Genomic DNA, 27,765 nt, shown 5'->3' on the forward strand with positions numbered 1-27,765 from the left:
CACTGCTATAATATGTAACGTTTTGTGACAAATAAAGATTTGAATTTGAATGTAGTATGTTACTTAATGTAAAAAGTAAAATTATTGCTCACACCAAACCAGTGTGTACTCCAGTAGTAAAATACTTTTTTAAAGTTAAAACCCATTTATGTCAAATTCCAAAATTTTGCATATATGTAGTCAATTATAGTATAAATAACACGTTTTCAAAAAAATTGAAGGGAATCTATTTTGAGTTTTTCAAAAACCGTTTTTGGAATAATAAAAAAAAATTGAAATATACAAATTATTTTCATGTGATATATCAAATTAAAGAGCATTTCAAAAGTGACCTCTTTAGCATTAAGTTTGTTATTAGCTATGTTGTTTAGAAAATACTGAGACATGACCAAAAACTGCTTTTTTGTGGGTTTTTAAAAGTCTGTCAATGTATCTAATAAAATAAAGCTACATAATTGTGAATATTTTTTTCAAAGAGTAAATTATGGATTTAGAAACAAAAAACTCGTACTGTTTTTTGAACTGTTGAAGAAGTCTATTTACTAAAACCTTGTACTGTTTTACTATTGTACTATAAAGCCTATTTACTATTTACATGTTATCTCTGCATCAATAATAAAAAAGTTTTTCAAAAGGTTGTTTAAAACTCTTACATTTTAACCCTTAGTGTGCCAAAAGCTGAATTAGTCAATCTCCAAGTACTTCCAAAAATTACTTAGAGCCAACTAGATAGGCTTTTTGAATATTTACTACTTTTTATTCAATGCTGACGTATGGCATTGTACTTAATATCAAATCAAAGCTAAAGAATTGGTTTTATTCGTTACAAAATAAAGAAAAAGCTATTTACCAAATAAGAAAGTCAACTTATATGCAAGGGGAGATTTTTCACTAGTATATAAAACAATCAAAATGAGTTATAATAATGTTTACTTTTTTGAAACTTGATATATATTTATTCCTATTTACATAGGGAACAGTAAAATAGGTACATATAAATAAATGAATATCATAAATTTATTTTTGTATTAAAAAAATTAAATTTTTTTGAATTTTTTTTATATAAACATTTCAACAGACGTTATCATTCAAACAAGTATTATAAATTATAACCTACTCTTCCCCCTACATAATAACACAAAAATCATATCATTATGTTTATTTTGCAAACAGTTGTTAAATGTATGGTAGAACACTTCACAAAGACAAAGAATGCTTGGCACTGAGAGATATGACGTGTCATAAATGTTGTGCCACCCCCTCAATAAGCACTTGGCACTTAAAGAGTTAAGATGTTACTCTTATTTGTTATTAAGTGAGGAAATCGGGTAGTACTTAAAAAGTCAACACTTGAAACTTAATAACCAATTTTATTTTGTCAACAGTTTGATTTACCATCTTCGGTGACATTGCTAACCATATACACAATTCAACAACTAGTAGTCATTAGTACGCTCAATGGCCTCAGTATACATTATCTAGGAAGAAGCAGGGTACAATTATCGACAAGGAACTAGGTTCTATTCGCAGGGGACTTTGTACGTTACATAATATAAAATTTACTTTTCAGCAAAGTTTATAAAATTGTACAAAGTTGTATTTATACCACATTTAAATTTGTTTTAATTTACTTCAAAGCTTATCTAAGGAAAGGGTAACCAAAGATCAGAAACTGATGGTAAAAGAAACTGAATTGATGCCCAAAAGAATTCTTAATGTAGTTTCAGTCGAGTCCAATATGCAATGTAAATTTCACTTGGCTTACATCACATTTTGCACTTAGATTTGGTGTATTTAGTTTAGCTTCTTTGGTACAAACGTTTTCTAAACAGTATTAGATTAAAGTACACAAATCTTTAGAAATAAAAAAAAAATAATGGATATGAAAAGTGAGATGCCAAGGATTTAGAGTTCACGCTCGATCTTGATGAGCTCGGCAATGCCATCATTCATCTCCTTGACAGCCTGGTACTCGGTGAGACCCATTCGCCTCTTGTTGGAGATGTCATACACTCCGCCTTCAGCCTCAGTGTGCTCACCTCGGGTACCACGCACCTGCAAACCGAGGTATTGTTTTACAAACATTGCCAATTTCTTGAAAGTAAAATTATACTTTAATCATAAAAGAAGCCAATCATGTTTCTCCTTGATTTTTCATTTACACATTTTATTCATATACTAATTGTTATACTCTTAAACTAAAATATTTAGGACATTTCTATGAGTAAGTTGTTATTTTCATCTACTGTATGTTTCCAGGTTATTTGCTCATAGAACTCGACTATTGTGTAGAAATAACTTACAACAGTAGAAAAATTATGTTATTTCACAGAATTTAACACTAAAATTTGCTACAGTAAATGGGAGCGTTGTTATTAACTGTACTGGTGTGAACTTTATAAATAGATAGCATGAAATCGGTGGTGAGTTTTACCTGCAGATTGAACTTTCCAGCAACCTCTTCCAGCTTGGCCTTGTTGGCAGCCAGCTTGGGCACCTTGATGTGCACGGAGGCACGGATGGTGGTGCCGAGGTTGGTGGGGCAGAAAGTGAGGAAGCCCAGACGATCATTGTGGGAGAAGGGGACTCGCTTCTCAATGTCGTTCACAGCTGTCACAAGGCGACGGTACACCTGCGGACACAGTCGTACTGAACAGCTGTGTGCATGTTATCTCACAAACTAAACTAGTCTTTCATGTAAAGTGATATATCCAGAAGTTTGCAGTTATAATACACTTCCCCCAGGAGACTGCTTCTTATACTATTAGGTAGTAGTGGTTGTTTGGTCAAGTATACAAGAGAAGTTTCTTAGCCTTAACCAAGTATAGTAAATCACTTTGAACTTTTCCTGTTTAATCTTTACTCTAGAAAATCAGTCTGTCGATAAAATAGTTCAATATTGACTCGTCACCCAGACTGGGGTCTATACTAATATCAACCTCCACAGATGTCATTGCTATCAACACAAGATAACAACACAAACACCTTCCCAAAGTCTATCTATATCAATTCAGGTCCAGTTCTCCTAATTCTTATGTGCTTTCTGATAATAAAACACAATGATGATGAAAATTAATCTTGATTTTAAGCAGCATGGAAATATAAATGTCTCCTAATGGCAAAATTAAAAGCAAGACATGCAGTCTGCTGGGAGACTTCCTTAGCCTCTGTAAATAAACAAATTTAATTTAATTTTAGGTTAATCACCATACCAAATTTCTGTTCTGAGCTCAATTTAGAAACTGATTTTAGATGAATTCATACAAATTCGAGACCTCTATAACTCACACTATAATTATACTTAAAATATACATATTCTATTCAACAAAAAGTGACTTCAAAGTCAATTCCAATCTGTTTTGTTGTTCACCAATACAACTATATTTTATACACCATAGAACTATGTTTAAGTCGCAAGTTAAGAAGAATAGTTTAATTTTTTCCAATGGCAACCAATACAAGAAAAATAAACATACCATAAATAAAATATTTACCAATTTGAAATGAGATTAAATGAAAACTGGCTTAATTGGAGATGAAGTTAGGGCTATGAAGTTCTCTCTTACACTTGACCTCAAATTTGGAGTTAAACATAAATAATGAGGGTCAAGTAAGAATAAAGAGACAATTTTATATAACTGGACTTTTATGGAAATTAAAATTTTATTAATAACAGAATATTTAATGTCAGACTAATGTAATTAAACTTTGAGAGCTAATTAAACCAATATAATTAAATTTGGTACGTATTAACTTCTTGTGTATGGTTTCAGGGTATAATAGTACCAGAAACTTCTCACATGAGACATTTATCTAGTAATTATAATACCATAGAAGAACTGACCTGTCCCAAGTCACCTCCCATCTGCATGGAGATCAGACGCAGGTGGTCCTCCTCGTTACACCACACCAGGAAGGTCTTGTTGTCATTGTGGTAGATACCACGTCCGGTGGGCCAGAAGCGGCAAGCGTTGGCGGCCTGCAAACAGTAAACACTCCTAGTACACTCAGTGGGGTGAAAACCATCTCTAGCCATTCGATTATGAGCATGTCGCTATCAACGAAACCTCATACTTTAATTAATTTTAAAAATCTATAGTACAAAACTTGTGTCTAATTTATTATTATCCAAACATTTACTTACATGATACTAGCGTAAGAAAAATATCTAATCACAATGATAGTTATAATATTTAACTTGAAGATATGTAACACTTCCGACTTTAAAAGGGAATGGATCTTACATCTATATGGAAATTGTGTGGGAGAAATTTTGTTCGATAAAGATAGTTTTGTTAAACTTACTCAATTGTTTAACTCTCTTTCACTCAGTTTAAATCTTAGACATTTTTCTCAATTTATTATTTATTTTAATTTTTAAAGGCTGTAATTACCTGATAAGTGCTATTAATTGGTATTCGGTTTTGCATACAGGTGTATTATCAAGGTACACTATCATACTGTATAAAATACACTAATATTCTGTTTTGAGCGATATTAAAACTGGTTTATAAATGGAGTCCATCAATTTTCATTTATTAACATCAACTCATTAAGTCTTCACTTTATTACTTCTTTAGTATGTTTAAAAAATCATTATAACTTAATATCATACTTGACAATTTATTTAAAATATTATAAAAATTATACTGTATCCAAACTATATCATTTTATTTTAATGAATATTGGTTATTTTATACCCCTTGATTTTAGCTATATTTGAAAACAAAATCTTGATTAAGTAAGCTTACACTTGGAGAATTCTTAACTAATATGTCATCAAATGAACTTTGTCATTTTATCTCTTTTGTTAAATTGTTAAGACATAATCAAGATTAAAATCTATTTGATCATATGTTTACATAAATGTATGATCTTCTAACGAACAACCCTTCCCAGATGAATCACAAAAATATATCCATAAAAAGAAACTAACACTCTAGGTTATCTTTCTTTGTTATTTTGATTGTTAGTGTTAGGTCAGTTTGTAATGAGAAATAGTTAAAATAATTAAGTGTCAGGAGAAAATCTTGAACACAATCTTTAAAATTTTCACTTTTTACAAGTAAAGAGTTTTATATTAAATTAATTTGGAACTTAAGTAATAAAAGAACTAATATTTTATGAGCACTTGGAATAATTGTCACATGATTTTCTGTTTATGAATTATTTAGATATAGCACGCGTTAAACGTTTGTAACATGTACTGGAGAAAATTCATGACTAATAGCAATGCTAAGATAGAGAATCAAAGCCAGCAAGCTATTATGTGTAAGGTAATGACATTATTTCACATGACCACAGTTGAGGATTGTGAACCAATAAAAATTGAGCAACAGGAAAAAATCAGAAAGGCAAAATAGTAACACACCTGCAGGAACCTGTCTCCCTCCTTGAAGAGGAAATGGTCATCAATGAGCTTCTGTTGAACTTCCTTGGTCATGCCAGTCAGAGGGTAGAAGGCTCCCTTCAGCTCTCCCTCCAGGCCAGACAGAGTGGATGATACCTTCTCCTCCATCTCCTTGTACTGGGCCTCGGTCAAGCAGGGGTTGAAGGGATAGCCCTCCATGGAGCGACCGCATCGCACTCTCGTAGAGATGATGAATTCACCCTTGTGACAAACACACACAGTTAATCTCTTGCAGACTGTCAACATAATGTGACAATGAGAAAGGTATAAAGAGTTGAAATCATTTTTATATATTCAGCTGTACAAAGAAATTAATACAAATTCCAATTATAATTACATTACAGTAATACAAAGGAACTAAAGGTAAAAAAATACTTATACTGGCATGCTGCTTGTTTTTCACTATAAAGAATCCAACATAATACTTAAAAAATAATTGAAACAACAGTTCCTAAGAAAATTTGAGTCGCCCAAATTAGAGACTTTCTACTTTTGCAATAAATAAATAATAAATGTTTTTAAATAGTTAAAAACAAAATAATTGATAGTTTAATTTACATGAATTGGTCGTAAGTACATTTCTGTTGTATAAATATGAATGTCAAGACTTCTTGCACTCTATTTTTCACCCGGAATTTCAAAGAACAAGTTCATGGTAAAAACAGAATATTGTATTCCCGAGGCATGTAAAATGGGCTGTTAGTTGGAAAGATTTTCAGCAAATATTTAATTTCCATACAGCGGACATAATAGCCTAATTTAAGAACTCCTACTGAACAAGAGGAGTCAACACTCACAGCAGGGTCCAGGTTCTGGAAAGTATCTACATCACCCCAGTCCTTGGCAGGGTGTTTATCAGTCTTCTTGAATCCACCGTGGTAGTCTTCAATGATGGGATCAAACAAGTCAGCGAACGTGGTGTACGCCTCAGCATCGGGAGCATAGATGCCCACTCCTGAGTCATGGTTCTCCAAACCTAAAAGACAAACCTCATTTGTAACTTTGTTGAAGATTTACTACCATCTGAACTATTGTAGCTTTTGCAACTCGGAATACAATCTGTCGCTTAAAGAGTAAATATGAGGAAGCAGTTTGAGTGGAATGTCAAGTGAGAGTATAAGGAGCAGGAAGGATGAGGGTGGCTTGATTGAAGGGCAGACAGGATGTGCTCATGTGTTGGCTATTTACCTCCTGACTCACCAATCAACGCGACGGGAGGAGGGGTGCCATTAGCCTTCACTCTAACACCCATTCTTCTTTATCATACAATGTGTTGAAGAACACACTATAGTCTTAAATATTTACAGGACATCTACCACTTTAGTTAATTTACTGATGAGTACTCTTAGAACCCCTATAAGGACCTTTTATGTAATTAGGCTTTACCAGCCTTAGGATTATAATAGTTTTAAAAAGTTTTATTTTTAGCTAGCATGGTTAACTAACATGGAATTTTTATTTTTTAAATTGTTTACCCAGTGAGTATGAACAATTTGGTTTATTTAAAAGAGTAAAGTGAATTAATGTGATCTCTAATTTTACAAATACCGTGAAGTTTGTTCAATTTAGGTATATTTTACATAGTGATTCGGATCTTACATTTTCTGAGTTGTTAAGTTTCCAACCAACAAAATAGTAAAATGAATTTTTTAAACAAAGAAATATTTAATCTCACCAGACTGGATGACATCCAAGAGTGTGCTGCCGAATGAGGGTGTCTTGAGGGTCTTGAGCTTGTCGAACACCTCCTGAGTCAAGTACTTCTTGAGCAGGGACTTGCTGTCAGATGCAGCCAACTTCTTGAAGCCAGCTTCCAGCTTCTCCAATGTTGCAGCGTCCACCATTTTTGGGCTGAAACAATAATATACAAATAAATGTTACACTTGTCAACAGAAAATACAATTTTAACTACTATTTTAGTATTATTATCAGTTTAATATAAACTTATGAGTTACAATGAATGTATAAAATAGGGCTGATATAGATTAGACACAACACTACACATTTTGGAATACATTATATACAGTTATTTTGTATACACAAAATCATTAACAACACCACAAATTGGGTTAAGAAATAATTTAAGTAGCCAATATTTTAGGCTAGCTAGTATTTATATGTAATGTAACAATTTTTAGGTTAAAATATAAAAGGTTGCTTCTGAACAGCAGGAAACAATTTATTGTATCATGTACTTGTATACCAAATGCAATAGTTAAAATACATCAATCCCTACTTTATTTTATTAGCTAATAATGAAATATGTTTAGTTTAACGATGTAGCCAATGTAGTAACAACTAACTACGAAATGATTTGGGGTATTTGACATTAGATTGCATGAGCATGGAGTACGATAATTGATATTTAATAAAATCGTTACTCTATGGCATGTGGTTCCAATGTTCTGGACTCCTTTTGTAGCTAATGTTATTAAAACAAACTGAAATGAGCTTCGAAGGTCAGTATTTATGTAAACAAGGGTGAACCAAAGTCACACAGAGTAAAGTAATAGTAAATTGCGCAACAAACCATTGAGCCGCATCACTCACAATAGTGTTATAAAACCGTAACGCCTGCACCCATAACCAGCTGACAACTTCAGTACTTGCTGGCTTGTCTGTCCACAAGTTCACAATGGATGTCAAGTACGGGAGTAGAGTACGAACTGGACGTGTGGTACGTCAAGTACGGGAGCAGAGCAGAAACTGGACGAGATCGTTCGATATGAGGACACAAAGACAAGATCAACAGTCTCTGCGTTATCGAACCTGGGCGGCATAATGAACCATTCAACTACGCAGAAACAATGGCCCGCTTTAAAACTGAGAAGCCCGCCCCGTCCCTCCTCCCCTACTTGTTGAGTGTTTGACTCTTGACTGCTTTCGTCCTCATCGTAACTACTTCAATAGTAAAAACCGAGGAAGATGGTACACGTTTGTTCATTATTTACGATGAGCTTTTTGAGGTTATGCGTTACAGAAAGGGTGGCGGCACTAAAGACAAACATATTATGAGCAAGGGGCAACATACACTTATGTGCCTTCCTGTTTTTAGAATGCGAATGCACGAGTTCGTGATTGCTTTAATCATGTCTATTATGTTAACTAGATGAATGGGAGATCAATATAAATAGTGCTCTAGTGTGTTAAGGTTTAATAATAATTAAACCTTATACTAATAATTAAGGTTTAATACATGTTGAATAAACAAACTTATACATGAATGTTTTGTTCGTTTAACAATTATGTAATTGCTATAAAAATTTAATAAGAAGGAATTAAAGTGTTTCGAAAATCGATGGTGAGGAATAATTGTTGATAATAAACCAACTGAGGGGAGACAGCGATAACTTGAAGTGTGTTGTTCAGCTGGAGTGGAGGGGAAGAATGAATAAAGAGGAACATTTCAAACATGATTGATAGTCGACATTAATGTTGGGTAATCGAGGAAATTTGATACTTAAAACATGACGAACAGCTGACTTAACAGCCAACCGACATGATAGCAGATACGAGAAGTGAGTCCATGCACAGTATTCCATACAGAGTCAATACAGTTGGAAATATTGTTCCTAATCTTTGATGTGGATTTTATTGTATTACGAATCCTACATCAGAACTACTTCAAGGATATTGGATACTGAAGTATGTGGGTGGTTGGTGACAATAAGATTAGGAAACTTGACTTGTGCCGCATTGATTCATTGATAACAAGTTTGCAGCTTCTGTTTTGTTCACAAAATGTAATTTAACTGGAGAGCATAAACGAGAAAACTCGTCTTCAATACCGTATGGAAATTTGAATTTTATTGTAGATTTACTGCAGTTAAGAACAAACGCATTGAACATATGTCATTTCAGCAACCTGTATTGTAAAATTGTAGCAATAAGGAATCTTTTATGACAGTAGATACAATTATTTCTTTTTAACCCTTCGCGTTAGCTAATAACATTGACCAGTCAAATAATTTTTACTATTCTTGACAGATTCTTTATGATAACATGTGTTATGTTTTGAATCTCTACGTTCAATTTTAGTGTAACAGCAGTGGCCTTTACTTTGTTCTTTGGTGATTAGGTAATGATTAGGACAAATTATTGTTCTGACAGACAAAAGCAAAAATATACATCTACAGTCCGCTGCTAACAATCCTACAGGCATTGCACAAAATATTTATACCGCCGCGCCGTGCAATTAGAAATGTCCAGCTTGTAACGAAAATAATAAATTTTACTGCACTGCAATCTGTATTGAAAATTTATCGTGTGGAGTAACACCGTATTTAAAGAAGTAATTAGTAGCTTTAATTGGATCAAAGCTAGTAGTAAGTAATCTCGAAAATTATTATTTATTATTAGTTATAACATCTGCTCGAGTGTTTTAATCGCGTTGAATATAAAATTTACATGTCAAATGAAAAAAGGTCAGGTTGTAACGAAAGCACCAAATTTTATTTCTATTAAATCTGAATTGCAAATCTAAATGTGAAGTTTTTACCTAATTAAGCGCTTAGGAAGAAATAACTGTGACAATTTTTTGCATTCCCATTACACAGATCAACCAGAAAAAAATGAGACGACCCGGATACTAATTTCACCTTTTTATGATTTGTGAAATTCATTAGTGAAATTTCGTCGACAGTATTTCTGTAAAGTTTATTATTACTTAACGTTTTACGTATTGTACAATGAGAGAGTATCGCAAAATTTTATTTTTAATTCAGAGTGATATTTTACTAGGGTTTAATACACTGCACAATCGATAAAAATAATACATTATTACTTTTAGTGTTCCCTTTTTCTAGGTAGATATGCCGATTTGAATCAGTTAATCAACAAGTTATTACAGTGACATAATAAACTCTACAATCGATTGTCAATACTCTGATTTTGATGTACTGATAATGTATCGAGGACATTGCCACCGAATGGATTACCAGTTTAAAATAGCATCGAGTAGACAAATCCGAGTCATCGTGTCACTTGGCGTGGGACTTTTGGCGAAGTGCGCGTAAGGTGTAGAAGTTCGGGGATCAAGGACAGACCGCCGTTTGCTTACGAGTCCTTGGAATTATTGTTCACTATAGGCGTGTCCTTACCCAGTCATAATTTGGCTAACAGCAATAAATACGGAATTGAACGTTTACGAATTCATTTAAACTCGTACATATTTTCTGTAAAATTTAGAGGTTATCTTTTAACTTTAAAAAGGTGGACACGCTGTACTCAAACTAAATTATCTTTTGTGGGATTACCAGTTTTCAACATTCCTGGAGAGATAATAAGTGCATGCTATTCCGTTAAATGTTCTCCAAGGACATTGCTTCATTACCCACGATAACGGAGCCGTACTTTCCTCTGTATTAATCTCCAAGTCATAAGGAACACTTATACCTATTCGTCACCGGCCAGTGCAGCGTGATGAGATCTTTGGTGGTTGGGTTTTACGGTTGGGACACGAGGAAATCCGCGGCGATTGATTACGTAAATAAGGCATAATGGTACGCTGAAAATGATATTTGATTTGTACCTATTCCGGTGGCCATGAATGTGTACTTAACAAGTGGTATGTGACGAAACCTCTTAGAATCAAGCCGGGTTTTTTTTTCTTAGTAGTATTTGCAGTTTTGTTTCCTCCTAAGGTGACCATTTAAAAAGCAACCGCTCTCCATTTATAGGCAAAATGTAACATTCTAAACTGTTATACAGTAGTAAACTTATTCTATAATTCTTAACAAGGCGATAAAGCTCAGGCGCACACTCCGACGCTACACAATCCCGGGATTTAGTTAGCAAACCGGACCTTGCATTTTAATTAATGGAAACAGTGTATATTATTGAATTTAAGGACTTAATGTATAATGGAAATTGGTCATTTCTACTCAACGGTGCAATATATATTGCTTAAAGAAGTCAAACTGCAAAATATTAAAATTGTAAAACGTATCTTTAAAACATATTTATAGTTAATCCTCTAAATAGGGGACCATCTTTCGTTTCTCATAGGCTACTAACAAATTTTTCTTCTAATAAAATAATCAATTCTTACATGTGTACATGCGCAGTAGGACAATATTGTTTGTTGACACGCGTTACACGTAATTAATTAGGCCTAATAATTTTGCGGGCCTAGTTTACTTTTAACAAATGTTTTGTTAATTACCTGGTGGAAATTTTTCAATTTCTGAGAATTCAATTGATTTTTCAATGCTTAATGTAATTCCATTAACCTATTGCCGGTGTATGTTTTTCGTTAATAAATTAATTATAAGTAGCATAAAATGTTTTAAATTTAAACTATTATTCTAAGAAATTTCAACAGTTATATAATTCGCGAATATGCTGTTTTTGTGTTTGTACTCGGAGTGGCCGTACCCCTGGATAGGCCAGGGACACAAAGAAACTATGGGGAAACGTGAAGTTCGTCCATCCAGGACTACACCAGAAGATGTGGGTGTAGGTGGAGGATAAACACTACAGTCTACACAGTGAAGAGGAACACTACATTGACGGTACGACAACAGTGAGGACTGTAGACATTGCCGGACGACGCTGGCGGGAGGCCGTCTACAGTACACTCTACTGTGCTGTATGTACGAGTACGTATATACTACGCCAACTTGGCGGCAAACAGCAAACACTGGACACACACAAACAGCCAGCCTTACCTCTGGTCTTCCTCGACTGTTTGAGTCGTTTGTGACGTGCAGCCCCCCATTTTATAAATTTACAAATAAAGAGCAACATACACGATGACGGCACGCCGGGTCGCCACCACGCCCGACTCCTACCCCCGACCTCCCAGCTCTATCCCGGCCCGGCCCACGGGGAGGGGAGTCGACACGAATCGATAATCTTACCGATGCGATGCGTTCAACTCAATTATCGCACGCAGACTCTCCATTCGGCAGGACTAATCAGATATCGAGAATTTCGATAAATTAGACAATTCCGAATCCGGACGAATGTTACTATCGACTGGACGACAAAACGACACGAGGATATCAACTTAATGATAATGAGAAAGAAGTTTTAATCTTTTTGAGATTATAAAACTTTTAACGCTCCCAATAAAACACTTACTTAAGTCGTTTACAGCCTGTTTTGTCTAAGGCCCAGACTAGCCTACTGCATCCCTCTAACCGGGATTTATAAATACGTTTATTGCCCTTTTTTATAACACCATCCACTTGCGTAAAACACTAAGAACTTTATGAGCAATGCAAGGATTATTCTACCATCAAAGAGACACTTAGGGTGTAGTTATCGCTCTAGATTTTTACACTAAAAAATAGAATTATACTTTTGCTATGGCGAAACATCTATTGAATACTTCGCTATATTGAATGTTATAGTACTTGTTACAGTCTATCTTTATTTTCAGACTGAGCTAATGGGATATACCTTGCAACAATTAGTTTTGTAGAAAAGCGCAAAATACTAGAATTGTTGGCATTGTACTCTGTTAAAATTAAAATAGGCAAAGGCAAGTTAATTGTCAATTATGTTCAACTTACATTCTAACCATTTGCTTTCCACATCGAGCACATGACTTTCCTGTCATTTTATAGGAAAATAATTCTCTATTATAATATTCGAGGTATTGTGTGACGGAAGAAATGTTAACCCAACAAAAAGTCGTAATACACTATTACTGGAACTGACAATTGTGATGTAATAACAATGAATCATAAACAATTTGTCATATGTTTGTCAATGCCTGGTTTATATTATTTTGTTCCCTACATTGCAATGAGGTTTTCGATATACAATTACATATTGAATTATTTTCTTTTGCATAACGCGTTAAAACTACAGGAAACTCAAAATTACTCTGGTAAACAGGCGAGTGGATGAATCAATAATAGCGGTTTATTGTAATACAGACGTAGAAGACAGTCATGTTGGAAATTACTGAGCAAAGGTAACCAAAGAATAAATTTAATATCAAACTTTTTTAATTTTCAACCACAAATTTAAACCAAAACTAATAAGAATGTTTGTGAATATACAGGTCACTACGATATATTATAATAATAACTTTGCCATACAACTGTTATTATTAGTGTATGGAGGGTCGGCAAGGCAAGGAAAAAGTAAAGTTGTTACTATCAACTCGATGTAGTTATTGTTACTATCAAATACAAATTCACTTATACATCATTCACCGGAAGCAAAATATGGTAGACATATCTGTATACATTTTTATCAGATTGATAACAAATGTAGGATCGAACTTGAATGCCTTGTGAACGCAGAGTTGTGCACCTATTTGTTGACGAATATACGAGTACTGTGCAGTTCCATTGAATAGGTGAAGGCCTATTGTCCAACACCTCTCGCGGGACCGGTACTCGCCTGCAGATCGTTTTCCCACCAACACAAAAGTTTGCAGACACGCAAAACCCGCTCTTTTCTTGTTAATTGAATGCCCTTCAACAGAACTGAACGCCGGAAGCAGTCTAACTGGTTAAGGGCGGCTCCAGTTTTGCACCTAATTCCAAAATCTACGTTCAATGAAAGATTCAATAGAAGCGCTTCCGCAATTACCCGCTTCAATTGGTCAATGAGTCTTTCCGTCTGGCGTACGCGGCGTGATGCGGTCCAGTTGTTAAACGCCCTTGGTACGCTTGCAGCATCGGCCCACTCGGCTAGGACGGTGCATCCTTGTACCTTCAACAGCTAGCCTCCGAGTTTTCAGTGAAAAACACGATCGATTCATATCAGATTTGGAGGAATTTTTAATTTGGCATTTGAAACTCCTCTGTTTTAGGAATATGGTGAGACAGCCTCCAAATATTACCGTTGAAACTCCTAGCAACCTTAATAACATAAGATTTTGGATATTTGCCTAAGCCCAAAATATATTTTCCTAAGGTGATGTTCTATAATGGACCGCAAACGCACAAGTTTTTAATTTGAACAAAAACTAAAGTTGAATTTGGTTGACGTAGATCAATCTTGGGATTTGCTTATTGTATTTGGGTTGAAAAAATGTAAATGTTTTTAAGTTAAAAAAAAAAAAAAATTACTACTCAACCTCAATTTTGTACGGATGTATCTAACGATTCGCCTTTCCTACAATTAAAGTGCACGAAATTCCTAGCCAAAATTGAACAATTTATTCCGAACAAAACGCCAAAACTCGATGTGTACATAGTGGTAAAACACTGAATATTAGCCAGGAAATACGTTCTGTCATTCCCAAGATCCTTGGAGGTTTCTCCGAACGGTCGTTTTCCTCAGTGGTTAGATGCGACATTCAGCGCGAATACTACTTACTGTGGAATAAACCAAAGTGGTATACAGCTGCAGTATAATTACCATGCTGTATCACTCCTCTTATCCTCGTCTCGCCCTACGTCAATCTTGCACACAAATGCATCGTCAAGTGTTTCGACAAGCAGTCGTGAGTCACTGATAATGACAAGTTATGGGCTCTACGTGACTTATCTCATCTATATCGAGTTGGCCGTCAGACACTTACACGTTCGCTCGACATTTGTTCCGTATCTAAGTGATCTATCCATATCCACAAATCCAAATGATGAGATAAACAGAGGAAGTAAATTTAAAATTACAGTTGCTATCTCGGCGAGTGTTGTTTATCAGTTCACCGACGGGATTATAAGTTAAATAACGGTTCCCAAATTAAAAATTCGAATTGTTTTCAAATTCAACATGCACATCTGAAGAATCAGAATTTCTGTGCTTGACTGTCACGGTCAAACAAAGGCAGGTTAGTTGGAACGCCCAACTTTGCGTGCTGTAGGGGAATAAACAGGCTTTCAATAAGTGAAGGGCCTGCTACCACATACAAGCTCTGCGGGAGGTCTTTGTGTCAAAATGTTTACTGTTCCATTACAAGCGACTTTGCCTCTCATCTAAACCCTCTTAAACTTAGGCTATTAACGTTTGTATCGTGACTTTTGCTTGTACGTCTGCAGGCCCTATTATGTACAACAGCGACATTGCGGCACGATTATTAAACACTGAAGTAATAAATTCATTACCTTACAACTGTGTATATTTAGTTATGCCGATAGATTATTATTGTTTCCAGTCTATATTGGGCTCTTAAGAGAATCTTAATCACGGCTTTATAATGCTATGAATACTTAATATTTGCAACATGAAAATAAGATATAGCCTATATATACTTTATAATAGGACCGTTCAATACAATCATTATATACTCTTAGACCATCCTTTGTATTCGTCAATATAACCTTTGATAACAAGTATCATGAAATCCATTTTTATATTATTTTGGAAACAGTACAACTTGTAGTAGACTATTGTAAGTGACTCTTTAATGTAAACATATACATTAAAAACAACAAAATATTATAAATTGCAGTAATTGTTAAAGTAGTATTGTAAAAAAAAGAGAAAACATATTTTTCACCCATATTTGACGTGGAAAAATATTCCGTTTTTTAATGTAGTCTAATAGTAATGTTTTGTAAATAGCATTAAGAGTATCAAATTTTTCTCGGTATATAATATTATTAAAGGTTCTGTGACAACATGGCATTTTAAATACAGCCGTGTCTGACGTGTTAAACAATTAAGTTTTATTTGTAAAATAAAGTATAATACTTATAAGTATAATAATTTATAGTACGCTTTGGATTTCGACTAACCAATTGAGCCGCGTTGAATTGAAAATTGCTCAATTTAAAGCACTAAAATTACGTTATTTGATATGTACTATTGTTTGGTATTGTTATATTTTACAACTTCCGTCAACTAAATTGATTTATATTTAACCTGAATTTGCAAAGTAATATTTAGATAGAATGGAAGGTGCTTTGATTAGTTTATTCATCTCCTCAGTTCCAATAAGTGTACACTCCAACAACACGCAAGCACGTAAGTGAAGCCTGGCGCTGAGGTAGTCAGAAGTCCTCAGTCGATAAGACGAGAAGATAACTGTGAAGTCATCAGTTCCTTGTACAACTGTGACAGTGCCTCCTATATTGTTCTTCTCGGAACACAGCAATCAGCTATGCATCGGTTCGTCTTGTCGCTTCACACTTCGCTGTACGAAGTTACTCAACACCAACACCGACACCTGATTCTCACTCAAGTTGAACGATCAAGTACTCAAGTCCAGTTCCTAACCTAAAATTGGCACCAACTTCGTAGTTGATTCTCATCAATTGCAATACAGTCGTAATAAACTTCAAATCATAGTAACTTTAAAACTTATTTCGTGATTTTGTAGCAAATTGAAATTCTTACTTTAATGGTTCTGGATTATAATAATCTTGAACAAATCATTTATTTATGTAACATAATTGTACCGTGCGAGCAGTGGTTGTCGTTTTTATTTTATACTTGTAGACTTGTGTTTAATGTACCTATACAAAGCAACTATTTGTATGTACTGTGACAAAAATAAACCGTACATACCTTCTAGTGGTGGTTAAATTCTTAATAAAAACCGAGCTTATCTTACTCATCAGAGCTGCACCTATTTGTCTTTGCTGATACAGTGAATCAATATTTTATATGACTTCCAGGTCACGGATGGGTGATTGTGGTGCATTCTCTCAAGCTCGAAATTCCGACCTATGGATCCGATATTTCAAGCGTTACACCACGACAGGCAGTTGTCACGGGTGTGTTGTTGTTGTTGTTGTTGTTGTTGTTGTTGTACTCGAGACCAATATCTCACATTCGTTCAAGAATTCACTAAGGAAACAAGGTCACATTTTGATGCTGTATTTGTTAGCTGATTAACAGTGAATTCAATATCAAGTTTAGGAATACTACTTTTTCTAATTATAAAAACCTATTGAGTTTGATAGTTTGGAGAAAAAGTTAAAGTTAAAGAGAATTCAGAAACGACGGACTTATTGAGCTATGTCATTCACAAATTCGGACTAAATAACATAACATTTACAATTCTAAATATAAATTTATTTCCATTCAATGCAATTTCTAAAGACTTTCGATTATAAAATTAGGAGTTCATCAAATGCACGTGAACAAATGTAACCTCCGTGTCAATGTTCGGATTGTCTTTATCTGTCTTTGATACGCAGGTTACCAAAATAAAACAATGCAGCGAGACATAAAATAGTTGGAACGAAGTGGTGACCAGCGACAGCTCCACATCTAACTCACATACTCGAGCCAGCCACAGCGCGTCTGTATTTGTCTTGCGATGTCGCACGTAAATGGATCCTCCGCCTGCTTCTATTTCTGCCCACATCCCGCACGAATGCCCGCTTATCTAATAAGTTTGTTCGATGTTTCTAAACGTCCGATTCACTAAACGTATATCTCTCCGAATATTTAACGTTGCCGATATCATGAAACGGAAACACGACAGAGTACTTTGACAGAATCGACATCTGTATAAATATTTCACTAACCTGTTTGCGTGCAGGGGGAAGAGCAACTAACTCACTGACCTATCTGACAGCCTAACCTATTCTCTCACAATATTGCCTTACAAAACGGAATATGCGCGCGCACCAGTCGGAGATCTTTAATTGTGTGTGTGCCCCGGTAACGGACGTCGTTTTATCGATAAATCTATCACAGATAAGCGCGGACTCTGATCCTATCAAACTACAATGAGCGTTTCGATATTTTGGACATTTTGCTCAAAAAGGCAACATACAAGTAATGCTGGACAAAACAAGGGGCTGGAACTACATGCGACATAACCTTTCGCAACCAAAAACAAACCGTCTACTCTAGTATGAACAGTACGATCTACTGTAATGTATCAACTATTGTTGTCGGTGCTGAAATGCAATACGCACCTTTTTGTAGCCAGAGACGCTTTTATGATTAGGAACAGCTTTGATCGCATAATTTAGAGGCTCGGAAAATACACCTGCACAAATAATACTGAACACTTCACTCCCGACTAAAACACTCGAGATATTTAAGCGGTTTATTTCACATGCTATATTAAAATATAATATAACCAATAGAAGTGTATTTCGAACAAACTACGAATGTTTCTTCTATTCCCAACGTTGGCTAAACATAGTGTTTAACAATCCATCCTGGTAGTAGTTTACAAACATTAAACACCCAGGTTTACTTGTTTATACAATGTGTAATGTAATAAGACAAATAAATCTTTTGAAATACTAACAACCAGCTGTTTTCATTGCATCCAGGATTCTCTAAGCAAGACCGATGTGCACGATATACAGCTGTAGGGTGGTCTGAAGCTGTAGCTAGGAAACGTCTATCACATTACATCAGGATAGGCTCAGATAAGTTACGTTAGCGTACACACACATTGCACAGTCCCCAAGGCGAACGAATTCAGTTAATCTCTGGACATACTTACAAAGTTCTAGGTCGTCGACGGATTGTGTGGAGTCTGATGATGGAGGAAGACGCCCTCCAACATGCCCGACCCTCTGCCTCCGACTTACGTGTTATATATAATCAGTCCCAGTCAAGTTTAAAAGAAAAACCTCACAAATGAATTTTAGAAAACCCAAACCTTTACCGACCAACGCAATATGTAAATGTCCTTGATTGGAGTTTTTATAGTAGAATATAGCACCAATAACTTGAACCAAGCATTTTTGTATTACCATAAATTGTTTACAACTAACTGAAAACTATAACAAAAGTAGTTATTTTTGATTATGTGATATGAAAATAATTTTACTAATATTATGGTCGCAAAACATAAAGTATCTCCTTAGTTAGTGCAGTTAATAAAACCTGTCAATAAGAACTGTCAGTTTGAGTTGATCACACAATTACAAAACAACAAACTAATGTATTTTTGTTTTGCACTTTTCCATCAGCCAATCTTAATATGGGGTACATCAAATTATTCAACTCTATGTAATGTGTGTTTCATCATAATACAATTTGAATTAATCTTGCAAATGTGTTAATTAAAATTCGTAATTAGCCCACCATGTAAGAAGCACTATAGTATATGAGAATAATAAAAGTTAATCACCAAGTGCATAATTGTGCCACTTGGCATGCAAATGTCAGCATAGTATTCTGCTGCAGTCAACTGCAGAGGGGGAGGGGAGGGAGGTCTGTAACGTCTTTAGAGCCAATAGCATGCAATTATGATAACAAAATATGTGACGTGCTTGTATCGGTGGTTGCCTAAGAGAGCGTTCATTTAGAAAAATCCGCAGTAGAAAGAAAACCAGGCGCGCCCTGCTTCCGCTCACATCCTACGCCCTTCTTTATGTGACTCTGTGCCCATATGTTACAGGCCATATATAGGACATTTAGACTGAGAGGTAAAGACTACTTAAACGATTATACCTATAGCAGGGCAAACGTGTGAACGTAAACATGAAGAGGGTGCATCAATTTTCTGCAGGAATATTTTTGGAAATTCTAAAGAAAATTTGGTCACACCACAAATAACATATTTGAAGTAAATATGGAAAATACCTTTTTTATTGTACTACAAGGTAGGAATTTGAAGCAGAATTTGGGTCATCTTATCATAAGGCCTATAAAAAATTGTTAAAGACAAGGAATTGCGAGTGATTAAATAATAAGTTTATCACGCAATTAAATAATTCAAGGATTCTTGATTAAAAACCCCTTGTCCACGGCAAGCAATACCAAGCAGCATTAATTAGAAAACTCTGAAATATATCTACGGATATAAAACCTACCAGAATGCCTGGTCACCAACTGTTTTCAATCTGGAAGGTTTAATATTAAGGATTTGTAATCATCGCTCACTGGTGATTGATTATCAACGCTATCGCGTACAGTTTTTGTTTTTACTCTAGTTATCTATAAAGTAAGAGAGCTTCTGGAAACTGCATGTACATTTTTCGCAATTATCTGAAATGGATAAGATAACAGTGTAGCTAAAATGAATGACGCTGTGCACGAAGTTTCAGTTGTTCAGTTAAGACAGTTAACATGCCGTTCTAAAGCGAGACTAATGACTAATGAGTTGGGTCTAATGAATGGGCGTGTTGACTGGTGGCAACCACTGGTGTTTGTTTACCGAGTCTAAGCCCAGCTGATGAGAGTTGTCTGGGGTGAAACCTCAGAACTGCCCGGGTCAGACACCTTAGTGAGCCTCTCTCTGACACAGGTGGTGTGATTACATTTATCAGATGTTCAAATTGCACCATTGTTTAATTTGTAACTAAAGAAGTAGTCCTATACGTACTCTCCTACACCTTTCAGGAAGGTCAAAAACTCATTTGAGCAAACATGATCAACTTATTCATTTGCGGTGAACCAGAAGATATATGTAACTCATATTTTTATATATTTCATGTACTCGTATATTTGCGATAATGTCCAAATTAAGTACTCAGTATTCAACAGTACTTTCAAACAGTTAGTTTTCTGGTGTCTTTTGAATTAATTGAAAATCTTATTTATTTGGTGCCCGGCACAAGTACGGTGTGCGATATAATTATATATACAGAATAGCCTATACGGATGACCAATATTTTAAAAAGATTCTCCATATTAAAATATGAAAAATATTAATGGAACACTGTGTCTTAAAATGCTTAGTTTTCTGTCTGTCTTTTTGTGTTTTGTAGGAGTTTACACATTCACAAAGTAGTTAACTAAAACCTACAATTTTCTCAACCTGCTAACGCTCATTTATTTCCCGCCTAACACTTACGAATGAAGATGAAAATGATCGCTGGGGCAGCCGAATTATACCCGCATATAATCAACACAAGGCGTAGCCAGCGAGGGGATCCAAGGGGTCCAAGGGGTCCGGACCCCCTCCCCAAATTTTCATTGTTAAATAAATTGCTTATTTAGTGAACGATTATTATTTAAATAATTCAGTATTAACGATATGAACTGCTGAAATATCTCAACAAACAAACGAGTCAAGCACTTTTTAAGGAACAAAATGGGACCTTACTCTCAGTCCACTAACGGAAAATATCAGTTGTCTGCAACCCCCCCCCCCCAATTATTTCCTAGCTACGTTATTGATCAACAACAAAACTTTCAACTCAAAAGTGAGATCTAAAGGAATCTAGAAGTCGTACATAATGTAAATTATACTCAAAAATGAATCAAACAGAAGAGTGGTTAAAAATATGCAAAATTACTCAAACTTTGTTCACATTGCTTTGCGACAAAAATGAAAAACTATAGAAATAAACATGAAAACTATGTATCCGACTTCCCTGTCCCGAACGTGTACTTAATTTACCCCACTGAAATTGACTTCTTTAGTACATAAGTTTGTAAGCTCGCTTGACATTATACTCAAATTAGCTATGTATCTTTGTTACCATAGTAAAGAAACAACCAAACTCAAAACTTTATTTGGTGGTGAACTAAATAACAATAATTATGTTTTATTTCTTGTCGGTTAACCACTGTCTTGGTAATACTGAAAACACAGATATATAAACGTAACAGGATAATTTATAGGCGAGGCTCTGCTTGGCGTGCACGCCCTTCTCTGCTCGCGGAACATGCGGTTAATAGGACTTGTCTGTCACGCTACCTAAAAGACAAATTCCATTATTCCATCTTCCTATTGTCTTCTAAACTGCCATATTTCAAACGCGTATAACGTTACCTACCTATTAGTTTTACTGAACTACAAAAAAGTAAAACATCAATTCTTTAACAACGTAAAGATACATATTTATTACCTCTTATATAATTCAAATTCTTGAAGCTAACAAAAATATGTCAAACACTGTCAGACCGTTTGGTAACACGAAAACAGATCTGGTGAGCAAGGCTAGACAAAGCTTTTTGAAAACAAAAATTATACATTTTTATAAATTAAAGAACACACAAATACTATATTTTTATTAATGAAAATAAAATTGTATTGTTTACCGAGAGAAAATATTGTTAAAAAACAACAATAAGATGAATAAATATGTCTTCTCAACTTGTGCCTCTTATTTAAGTCCTGTTTCCTCTGTTATGTATGCCCTATGTTCCCTCTGTTATGCCCTAATTTAAATGTATGAGTGAGATACGGGTTTTCATTTCACAACATATTTACATACCAAAATTAGGTCGTATATTGTATTTTTACAGAAAAGCTTTTGTTGTATTTTACACAAAATATTTCAAGCCCCTAGTATTTTTCACAATAATAAGCATTCTTGTTGCTCACTTGTCAATTATCTACGAGAATAATAGTCTATTTTTCTCTTAATTTTCATCGGCAACTTATTTTGTTTTGTTTCTTTTTATTTGTATGGGTCACCAAGTGTAGGACGCTTAATGTAATATTAAAAACCTACACCGATACCTATATGCAAATCAGAACTAATAAGATTAACATTGGAATATTATACTTGTGGGAATAACACATTTTAGTTCCGCAATTTATTTTAGTGTGCACTAATAAAGTATTGTCCAAAAGATGTTGTTACAATTTAGTAAAAATAAAAATTGTTATATAGCGAAGAAATGAAAGTACGCTGATATAGGTACTTCACATCGCTTAAGAAAGGAACACCACACTATTTATTATTTAAGAAATGTATAAGTGTGGGTTTTTATTAGGTATATCCCCCATACTTTTTCAATTTATTTTTTATTTTTAAATTCCAAACACTCAGTAAGATTTCGATCTTTCCTATTGCGTACAATCCAACATTAGACCTTTCACTGAGGATAGTACTCAGATCAGTAAACATAATTAGTTTGTTGCGATAGGGCTGGCCACAGAATCGCGCTGTGAGCTGTGTTGCAGTTGAACTTCCGTGTTTTATGTGTTTCTAAGGTCAACGTTATCTGGACTAGTAGACCTGGACGTCTTGAAGAATTTCCTTAATAACCTAGACACACGTCCCTCTGCAGTCAGTAAGAGCACTTGAAGAAAATGGATCTTAAAACAAATAGATCGCGAGTAAAGTTGAATTGTATTTTTCACTCCTCGAATTTGAACATTTTAAATTTTGTTTGAAGCATAACACAATTAATGCTGTAAGATAGTTGTTTATTGAACAAAGACTACTTTTGGAATTACTTGTTTTCAAAATCTGAAACAAAGTGTAGTTTTCAAGTTGGGCTTGATCAACTCCACTCGATGAATATTATTTATTACTGGTACGTGGGGATATTCAAAACAGCATATAGTCACGTATACACAGTCTAGAGTGCAGCTGCTAGAACTCATTGAGTGTGCCAGTTGATTGTTCGTGATTACTGATTAGTTCACTGGTGGTAAACAACAAACACGGCGGTGCCGAGTCAGCATGCCAGGACATGCCAGGGTGTGGACATGTCGCGTGATGCTTTGTCAGCAACCCTGCCTCTAGTCCTCTATTCCTTTTGTCATGGAACATTCACCGTCACCGCACCCCAGACTTCATTACAAACTATTGCTTTGCTCAATTTGATTTATATGATTCAAGTGGATGGAAAAATCTTCAACATGCCGATAAGCTAACCAATAAAAATTATCACTAGAGCCTGGAACTCTTTCTAGGAGAACCCAAAAGAAGTATCCATTACACATCTATACTTATTCTTTCTTCTTTCAATGCTAAAAGGCTAAAAGCTTTTGATGTTTGTGACTTTTGAAATACAATTTTTTTACCCTGTCACATAATTAACAAAGGAGATAACAAGAGAACTCATTAAGTACAATACGATATTTATTGAGTAGATTTCGATGTGGGTTGAGGAATTTATACAGTACGTGTAGACCTTTTCTTTTCACTACCCTATTGTAGTCGTCTAGTTTCAAAACTAGATATGTAACTTTTTTCGATTTTAAGGTTATATTTTTTACTTCTTCGTATAGATCTAAATTAATTATTAAACACTAAAACATTTAAAACCTTCATATAAATATATTTCCTTCATTTAAATAGTGGAATTAGTAGAGGTTGGATGCAAAGCAAGGTAGATAGATTTCAGTTTTAAAAGCATCGTAGTATTTAGCATTTCTGCCGCAAGATTGCTGATACTCGAAATATATATGGAACCATAATTCCCTTATCAGGAAAGAATTATTATAAATTTTGAATAAAGTGTCACTTTTATAAAAAAAACTTGTATAACCATTTAAGTACATATATTACTTCGTAATTTGAATCAATGGGTAATGTGTTTGAGTTTCTGTTACAATAATTACTAAAATTTGATTAGTTTACCTTGTTCATTTTTAGTTCCTCGTAAAATCTAAGTAGCTAGTAGTATTTCGCTCGCAGATAAGATATGTAAAACACTTCTTTTGTACTTATAAAAAACAAAATAAATTTGAAAGTGAGATGTATTTGGCTTTCATGAAAATACAGTTAGATCACAAGGTACTGTTGCCAAACCAGGTAGATCGAGAATATATATATAGCGTTTTCTTTAAAAGTGTTGCCCAAAATGTATAAACTTGCCTAATTCTTTATCTATACTATATGAGCTTTTAGATAGAATTAAACATATTTTAATTCTACAACAAAAATAATGACTTATTTGTTTTTTGTGTTTGGAGAAATTTACAAAACTCATCTATCCGATTTTGAAACTAGATGATCAGTTTTTAACTGCTATTGGTGCAAATTACTGGCTTATGGTTATAATGATTTAGTATATGATGGTATCAATTAATTCTAATCCACCCAAGAATTCCGCCCTAATGCAGCACAGTAGACAGACTTTATTGATACTTGAGATAAAATAAACCAAAATATGAGTTATTTGCTTTGTAAATAAGGCGATGGATCTGAATATGGAGGCAGATTAATCGAGCAGGAACATTTAGTCTATGTAATCTTTCGGCTTACGCGGTCCTTGTGAAATCTGAATTTTCCTGTTCACCCTTCCAAAAGAGAAAAAACTAATGGGTACAATTATTTAAACCCAATAAAATTAAATAACCATTTAAATTATTATTTAATTATTCCCCTGCCATTGAAATTTTAAAATGACATTATTCAGCAATTCAGTGCGATTAGGACAAGTACATAAACATTCTGATAAGGTATGATTCAACACTTATGAAATTTCCTCGCCAAATTAAACCATCTTAAGAGGCACTATGTAACAAAGTCATATTATTAAATGCATTAGCTCTCTAAAAGTCAATATTATACAAGTTCAGTAGTGTTGCATCTTCAAATTGTCATGGAATTATTTCATTATTGACGCAACCTTGAAAAAAGTGGACGCCAGTTGTTCACAGACAGGACTCCATATTTCCACCCACTGCTTTTCACCCCACTCCCCCTTCCTACCGATACTCATTATGTAGCAGCCACATAAAAAGGAACCTCACAAAAACTATGGGGAGGGGGTGCTAGCATTGCATTGTTCAGCCGCCCTTCCATCTTGACGAAGAATACAATTAAATCCTTCTGCATCCTTCATCCTGTAATTGTACTGTTCATCCTTACAGAAATGTATTTCATAAAAAAACTGACCGCTTAATGTGTTTTAAATAATAATTAATAGATTTCTTTACTCTACTATTTATTATGATATTTTAATTTTTGTAAAACTCCATTTCTGTTATGAAGAAACAAAAAATTAACCATTCAAGCTTTTCGTGTTCCTTGGATAAAATACAAAAGATTGGTGTTCTTTGATTGAAGTGCAAGTCTGCACTAACGTTCTCGTATTATTATCGATCCTGCCTTATTTTCTTGCCAGTGTATTTTCTTGTCACTTTTATATATTATGTACTTACATGCTAAGCATATTTACCACTTACTTCTACTAAAGCATAATACTATAAATAAATACAATAAACAAAAACGTGTATTAGACACACATAACAGGAATATTATTGCTGTTAGGAAGTTACAATAGCGGTTCTGTTTGAGTGCACTCTGTAATCGGTATCGGGTACAGGACTTGTAAAAATATTGAACAGACGTTATCTAAAGAGAGAATGGCCTGGGAAAACATAAGTTGCCTTTATAACTTCACCTAAATCCTAAAGTACTTACTTTCAAAAATAGTGTAATCCGATTTTATTTAATTTAAAATATACGAAATAGACTGAAAATACTTGTTTTACTATACATCAAAATCTAAATATTTTAAAGAACGTTACTACTGCATACTTTATAAGTAGACTCAATTAAATTGTTAATTGTAGTTTACAGATTAACCTGTTAATGAAAATGTTTTATTTTTGATCATATTAATCAAACTCACTTGTTAGGTATTCAGTACTAAACCGCATTGATGAGATTCATACGAGTTTCTAGTTTCATAGAATTCTTTTACGTTCCGTGTTCCATATAATTTATATTCTGATAGTATGAACTAATATTTAATGGTCGGACTATTGTGGATATTTTTCTCCGTTATTTAAGATTAAATATTAAGATTTAATATTGTTAAATAATTGATGGATCTTTAAATGACTACCGTACTTGTGTAATCCGTACCAAGTAAAACAAATATGGAACAGAATTGTTGGTTTGAAGTTGACATTGTTGTACTCCAAACCACCATCGATTTTCTCCAGCCGGCGGCTTATATCGGGGTCGGGGGGAGAGGAGGACGGGGTGAAGTGAAGGGCCTTCTAATGTTAATGGGGCACCGAGAGCATGTCTGTACAGATCGATTTTAGGGGTTGGACTGTCTAATGTCCCTGACCCATATAACGCGTTGACAACATCGAGCTCGCTGTGAAACTTTAGCACGTCACTTGAGACACTCTGACTCGAGGGGTTAGTTAGTCTTACTTGTCAGTTAGCAGTAGCACCCTGTAGTGTTAGTAGAATACCGGCTAGAGCTAGGCACCTACCTGACTTGTTCTGAACACCACACACAACGGAATGAGCCTTGGGTTGCGAGGTTGCGTCAGGTCGGCAGGCCGGCTAGTCGCGCATGCGCACTGACACTACCCCAACCACCACTTCGCTCCCTTCCTTCCAAGAAATTTTTAATTATTTTCAGAGTTAAGTTTTATTACAGATAGTACTGCCAAACATTTCTGCCTTTGTTCAACGATTTTAGCAGTTGTGCCAATAAATTTAATATACTGACCACTGGTTTCATTTCGTACGAACGAAAACCCGTTACATTAGTGAACGATAGTAAAGTGAAATAGCTCTAAGCTAAGCCTACTTACTTGTATGTATCATTTGAAACAAATATCAATACTAGCACATAATTAGAAATTCGATTCTGTATTAAATGATAAAAATATTTCACAGTTTTAAATGTTGAAATCGATCAGAAAACAGCTCTCTGAGAAATTAACAATTAATTAACGTGTATAGTAATCGTCCTCGTGTTGTTTCAAACTCACTGGCTTTAGTCTTATCTAAACCTTCCAATCTAATGAACTAACTATGTGATTGGTTATCACACATTTAGTTATGCAAGTCGATTTATTGAAGATTACATAAATAGTTAGAGGGGCATCGTAAATAGCGGAATCCAGTGTATTTATAGTTGCC

General features: G+C 34.6%; 1 protein-coding gene across 1 annotated transcript; it reads right to left on the reverse strand.

The window, feature by feature from the left end:
- Positions 1-1,350: 1,350 nt before the first annotated feature.
- Positions 1,351-27,261, reverse strand: LOC124362238 (arginine kinase). The gene is made up of 7 exons (XM_046816575.1): positions 27,108-27,261; positions 7,086-7,261; positions 6,208-6,386; positions 5,372-5,611; positions 3,845-3,979; positions 2,435-2,632; positions 1,351-2,055 (listed from the first exon to the last, which is right to left on the reverse strand). Exons 2-7 carry the CDS (start codon positions 7,252-7,254, stop codon positions 1,906-1,908), a joined length of 1,071 nt encoding a protein of 356 aa, XP_046672531.1. The 5' UTR covers positions 7,255-7,261; positions 27,108-27,261; the 3' UTR covers positions 1,351-1,905.
- Positions 27,262-27,765: the final 504 nt, after the last annotated feature.

Source organism: Homalodisca vitripennis, chromosome 5, assembly GCF_021130785.1.
Source record: "Homalodisca vitripennis isolate AUS2020 chromosome 5, UT_GWSS_2.1, whole genome shotgun sequence".
Lineage (NCBI taxonomy): Eukaryota > Metazoa > Arthropoda > Insecta > Hemiptera > Cicadellidae > Homalodisca > Homalodisca vitripennis.